Source organism: Trichechus manatus, unplaced genomic scaffold (genome assembly GCF_000243295.1).
Source record: "Trichechus manatus latirostris isolate Lorelei unplaced genomic scaffold, TriManLat1.0 scaffold00014, whole genome shotgun sequence".
NCBI lineage: Eukaryota > Metazoa > Chordata > Mammalia > Sirenia > Trichechidae > Trichechus > Trichechus manatus.
The window spans coordinates 10,294,602-10,299,722 of record NW_004443950.1 but is presented as its reverse complement, the minus strand read 5'-3'; the positions used below and the strand labels follow the sequence as shown (position 1 = coordinate 10,299,722).

General features: G+C 59.7%; 1 protein-coding gene across 1 annotated transcript; it reads right to left on the bottom strand.

Annotated features, from left to right (window-relative positions):
• Positions 1-326: 326 nt before the first annotated feature.
• Positions 327-2,993, bottom strand: ZNF319 (zinc finger protein 319). The gene has a single exon (XM_004371542.3). It carries the CDS (start codon positions 2,937-2,939, stop codon positions 1,182-1,184), a length of 1,758 nt encoding a protein of 585 aa, XP_004371599.1. The 5' UTR covers positions 2,940-2,993; the 3' UTR covers positions 327-1,181.
• Between the last annotated feature and the right edge of the window lie 2,128 nt (positions 2,994-5,121).

Here is a 5,121-nt window from a genome sequence, read left to right as displayed (position 1 = left end):
CCAGCAGCCAGACTGGTGGGTTGGGGGAAATTCCCAGGGGCTGGGAGGACACCTGGGGTCAGAGGCTGTTCCCGGCCACACCCCTGATGCTTTGGCTCACATAATTCAGGGGAAGGACACTTGTGTGTATCCACTGGGAAGACCTTGGGTTTGGCCTGCTTCCTCCCAGCCCCGGTGGTCTAACAGCCCCTCCTCACACACCAGTTCTATCTGGTTGAGAGCACTCTGCCCACCACAGCACCAATGACGCTGCAAAAGTGGGAAGGGTGCTTCCCAAACAGCAGAATCAGCCCTCAGCCAAAAGTGGCTGCCTTTGCTCCTTTCTCCCGGATGGCACCGTCCCCAGCCTAGGGTTCCAGAGAACTTCTCTAGCCCCCTCTGGCTGGGCTGGCCACTTTCTAGGTAGACACAACCCTGAGACCTCATCTGGCACATCCTGCACGTCAGAGAGCTGGCAGGCGCAGGCGTCCCAGGTGGGAGCAGACAAAAAAAAATTGGCTCACTGCCTGCCCTCCTGGTCCCCAGGACCATGTAACAAATCTGGCCTGCTCCCCCAAACAGCAATTTGAGGGGGAATGCTCTACATCCAAGATCCCTGGCTGGCTCAAACGGTTTGCCCTTGACTACTAATCTAAAGGTTGGTGGTTCAGACCCACCCAGTGATGCCACAGAAGAAAGACCTGGAGATCTGCTTCCGTAAAGATTACAGCCAAGAAAACCCTGCAGAGCACTTCTACCCCTGGGGGCACCATGTGTCAACTGGATGGCAATAGGTTTGGTTTTTGTTCTCTCCCTACACCTGACTGCCCTCTGGGGTGCTGGCCCTTCTCCCAGGCTCTGCTGTGGTCATCCTCTTTCCTAACCTATCTGGTTTCTAATCAGGCTGAACGGGGTTGGGAAGGCTGGGCCGGCATCACCCCTTTCTTGGGGTGGGGAGAGGTCACTTGACTTTCAGCCTGGCTCCGGGTCCCCTCATGAAACCTAATCCCATCACGGGAAAGACGTTTTAGGATTCAGGGCCAGCCGCAGCAATCAAGCTGCCCCCACTACCGCTAGGCCAGTGCCAGGAGTGTCGGGCAACCACCCCCTCCATCTGCCCACTGCCCTCTCTGTTCTCATGTCCCGGACCTTAGAACACCAAGCTGGGTGGGAGGCTGGGCCTGGTGGGGGCCCGTGAGAGCTCAGGGCAAGCAGGCGGCCACCTGGTAGGCGCCCTCGGCAGCAGCGGCGGCTGCGCTGTGCTGCGCGCTGTGCTCCTGCAGCAGGGCCACGTCCAGGAAGCGCTCACCACACCACACGCACTTGAACTGCTGCTCGCGCGCGTGCACACCTTGGTGCTTGTTGAGATGCTCGCGCTGCTTGAAGGCCTTGTCGCAGTTGGGGCACTTGTAGGGCTTCTCGCCCGTGTGCACCCTCCGGTGCCGCTGCAGGTCGGACGCGTACTTGAAGCGCTTCTCGCAGTCCAGGCACTTGAGAGGCTTCTCGCGGGCTGGGTCACAGCGGTGCTGCACGAACTCCGAGGAAGAGAAGAAGCGGCGCTCGCACAGGGTGCAGCGCAGGGGCTTCTCGGCGGCCGCGCAGTGGGCCAACTGGTGCTTCTGCAGGGCTGACGCCCGCTTGTAGGCCTTGTTACACACGGGGCACTTGAAGGGCCGCTCGGCAGCGCCCGGCAGGCACTTGTGCCGCAGCAGCTCGGCCGACTGGTCGAAGCCCTTCTGGCACACGGGGCACTTGAAGAGGGTCTCGAGGGTGTGCACGTGCTGGTGGTAGAGCAGGTGGCTGGGCTGCCCGAAGCCCTTCTCGCACAGGCCGCACTTGAAGGGCTCCTCGGTCTTGTGCGTGCGCCGGTGCCGCATCAGCGCGTACTGCTGCTTGAAGCCCATGGGGCACAGGTCGCACTTGAAGGGCCGCTCGGCGCTGTGCGTGCGCTCGTGTTGCCTCAGGTCCGACGGCCGCTTGAAGGCCTTCTGGCACTCGCCGCAGCGGAAGGGCCGCTCCCCGCTCGGCGTGCACGGGTGCTGCAGCAGCTCCGAGGACTCCTTGAAGTGCAGCTCACACACATTGCAGCGGAACAGGTGGTGCTCGCCCGAGTGCGCGTACATGTGGCGCACCAGGTGAGAGCGGTGCTTGAAGGTCTTCTCGCAGACTGCGCACTTGTAGGGCCGCTCGGCGCTGTGCGTGCGCTTGTGGTGCACCAGGTGGGACGACTGGCTGAAGCTCTTATCGCACAACGTGCACTTGTACGGCTTCTCCCCCGTGTGGATCCGCTCGTGCCGCGAGAGCTCCGACAGGTGCTTGAAGGGCTTCTGGCAGATGGAGCAGCTGTAGGGCTTGTCGGTCTGTTCAGCAGTAGTGACAGTAGGTGCCGGGGGCAGCGCGGGGGCAGCGGTGGCCGCCGGCTCAGCCGCCTCTGCTGGCTTGTAGGTCTTCTCACAGATGGAACATTTTACGAGGCCACCAGCACCACTGTGTGCACTGTGGTGCTGTGCCAGCGAGGTGAGCAGTGAGAAGCCCATCTTGCAGACACCGCAGACGAAAGGCTTCTGTTCGGCCTGCACACACTGGTGCTCTAACAGGTCCGTGGCCTGGTGGAAGATCTTGAGACACTGCGTGCACTGGAATGAGCGATCGTGGCCTGCCAGGCATTGGTGTTCCTGGGAGCTGGACAGGTGCGCCAGGTCATGCCCACACACCCCGCACTTGGGGCCTGGCTCGCCTGCCGCCTGCAGGGGCGCATGCTGCGGGGGCTGCAGGCCCGGGTCCGGCTGCAGGAGGATGCCGTAGACGGCACAGCCCAGGGGGTTCTCAGCCGTGCCTGTGGGCAGCGTGTGCTCAGCCAGGGCCGGCGGCGGCTCCGCATGGTGCTGAGGCTGCGGAGGTTGTGGCTGCTGAGGCTGCTGCGGTTGCGTCTGTGGTGGCTGCTGCCAGCTTTCTGACATGCTTGGGAAGATGAAACAGGGTTTGGAGAGTAATGGCTTCAGTTTCCCACTTAAGGTGACTCAACCCAGAGAGAAGCTGCCCAGGTTTGGTGATGGACAAGGACCTCAGACAAGGCACAGCAGAGAGACTAGTCAGACGGCCCAACTCATAAAGCAAGACGTCAGACTACAGGGCTCCGTCTACAGGACGGGCGGCTCTTCAAGGCAGGGTCCCAGCATGCCAGGAGGGCTCTGCCTTCCTCGATGATCAGTTCTGTGGAGAAGAGAGAAATCATAAGCGTAGGTAGGAGACATGAACGGCCGTTCCCTGGGCCCTCTCCCCGTCCTGCTTGCACTCACCACATGGACATAAACCCCCTCAGTGAAGGGAGAGATGTTCAGGGCTGGGAGATCTGCCCCCTTCACACATGATCAAAGAAGTCTGCTGGCAGCTCAGCTCCTCTAGGCAAAGGGATGGCAAAGGTCTCCACTCCCACCCACCCTCAGTCTCCCATCCCTGGGCCTGGGCACATCAGTCTTCCAGAATTCCCTCCGGCTGTCCACCAACCCTCTTTAATCAAGTGTCTCACAGGTGAGAGACTGGGTTGATAAGCCCACAATACAGAGAAGCCACAAATTCTCCTGCCTCTACTCACACTCTATGAGCCATAGTATCCAAAAAATTTTAGTGGTATAAATATTTTACAAATAAATTCTTACTTGGAAGTCCCATATATTAGATAAAAGCAGAGGGGCTCTGGTTGACACTTCCCTGGACTGCCAGCTCCCTTCTCCCTTGCTGCCTTGAGTCCTGACTCAGGACACCACTGCTCAGGGGACCACAGTGGCCTGCTGGGTCTAAGAGGCCAGGCCTCCCAGATCTGAGGCCCAACACAAACTGCCTCCGGCAGCCGATATTTAGGACAACTACATGGAGCCAAGGACCATATCAAAAACCCTCCCCTGTGAGGTGCTGGCCCACACCCCTGAACTATGCCCAGGCCATCCACCCTGACCACATAACAAGTATGGGTGGCCTTTGCAAGGACCTGGGCCAATGGATGATAGGGGTTAGATGATAACATTCACAGACTCCCCCAACCCCAGCCTCCATATCCATGTCCTAGAGCAGCAAAAAAGTCTGAAATCCTCTGAATCTCTCTGATGGTGTCAAGGCCTGCAGGAAAATATAAGCAAATCCCTGGGTTTGCCTCCACCATGTGGGAAGGAACACGCTATCCCCAGAGCGTTTCTCCTCATCACCTTTTCTAAGACAACCCTCTTCCCTTGCTCCAAGGCTGAACATTCTGGGTAATCAGTGGAAGGTAAAGTAGACCCAGCCTAGGCAAATCTCTAACTCACCACTTTGTGGCAGCATAAGGTAATGACAGCAGAAGGGAGGAACTTTTAGAGTCAGATGCAACCCACTTCCAGGTTCCCAACTCAGCTGCCTCTTACATTTAAAAGTTTGTAAGTTTTCTCTTCAGGGTAGGAGAAGGAAGATGATGCCTTCACAAGCCAGCCTGGCCTCTAACTGTTCTGCCAAAGAAACCTAAGAGTCAGGCTAAAAGCTGTCATCCTCAGCATCTTCCTGGAAGGGAGGAAGGGAAAGAGCCGCTGCTCTGGGCAGAGGCAGCAGGTTGCAAGAGCAAGTGGGTAGCAGTCAGTTATCTAAGCCTCCCCAGAAAAGAGGGCAGGTGGGCTGTTCTGAGCACCTTCTAGGTCCAGCTGAGCCAATCCAACTGTTTTTTGGGGCATGAATGGCTGCCAGACCGTGGGCCCCTCAGCCTGGGCCCCCAGCCCCACTGACCACCCTGGCCCTCCTCCACCAGAAAGGTGCAGCTGGGAGCCCTCTTTGGTCACTCCCAGAAGGGAGAGGAGAAGGGGGGAAGGGAGGGCCCCACCTGTGCCCCACCCCAGTCGTTCCTCCTCCTCAGGAAATCAAGTTGAAAGACGATCGCCTCCCAGCCCAGCCAAGCTGGGCTGCCTCCTGTCACCCTTGCCCGGGATGGTGGGGCCGCTTGCGGCCCTCCGAGGAAGGCCCCAGAGCCGCAGGCCGGGCCCAGGAAGCGGCTGCGCGCCGAGGCCGGGCCTGGGCAGCCCAGGAGCTCAGGAGGCCACCGGGTCGGACCGGGAGGTGGAGGGGGCGGCCAGGCCCGCCGGGAAAGGGGCGCGGCAGGCGCGGGGATGGCTCCCCGCTGCG

Coding starts and splice junctions, on each gene's coding strand:
- ZNF319 (XM_004371542.3), bottom strand. CDS start 2,939: ATGTCAGAAAGCTGGCAGCAGCCACCACAGACGCAACCGCAGCAGCCT.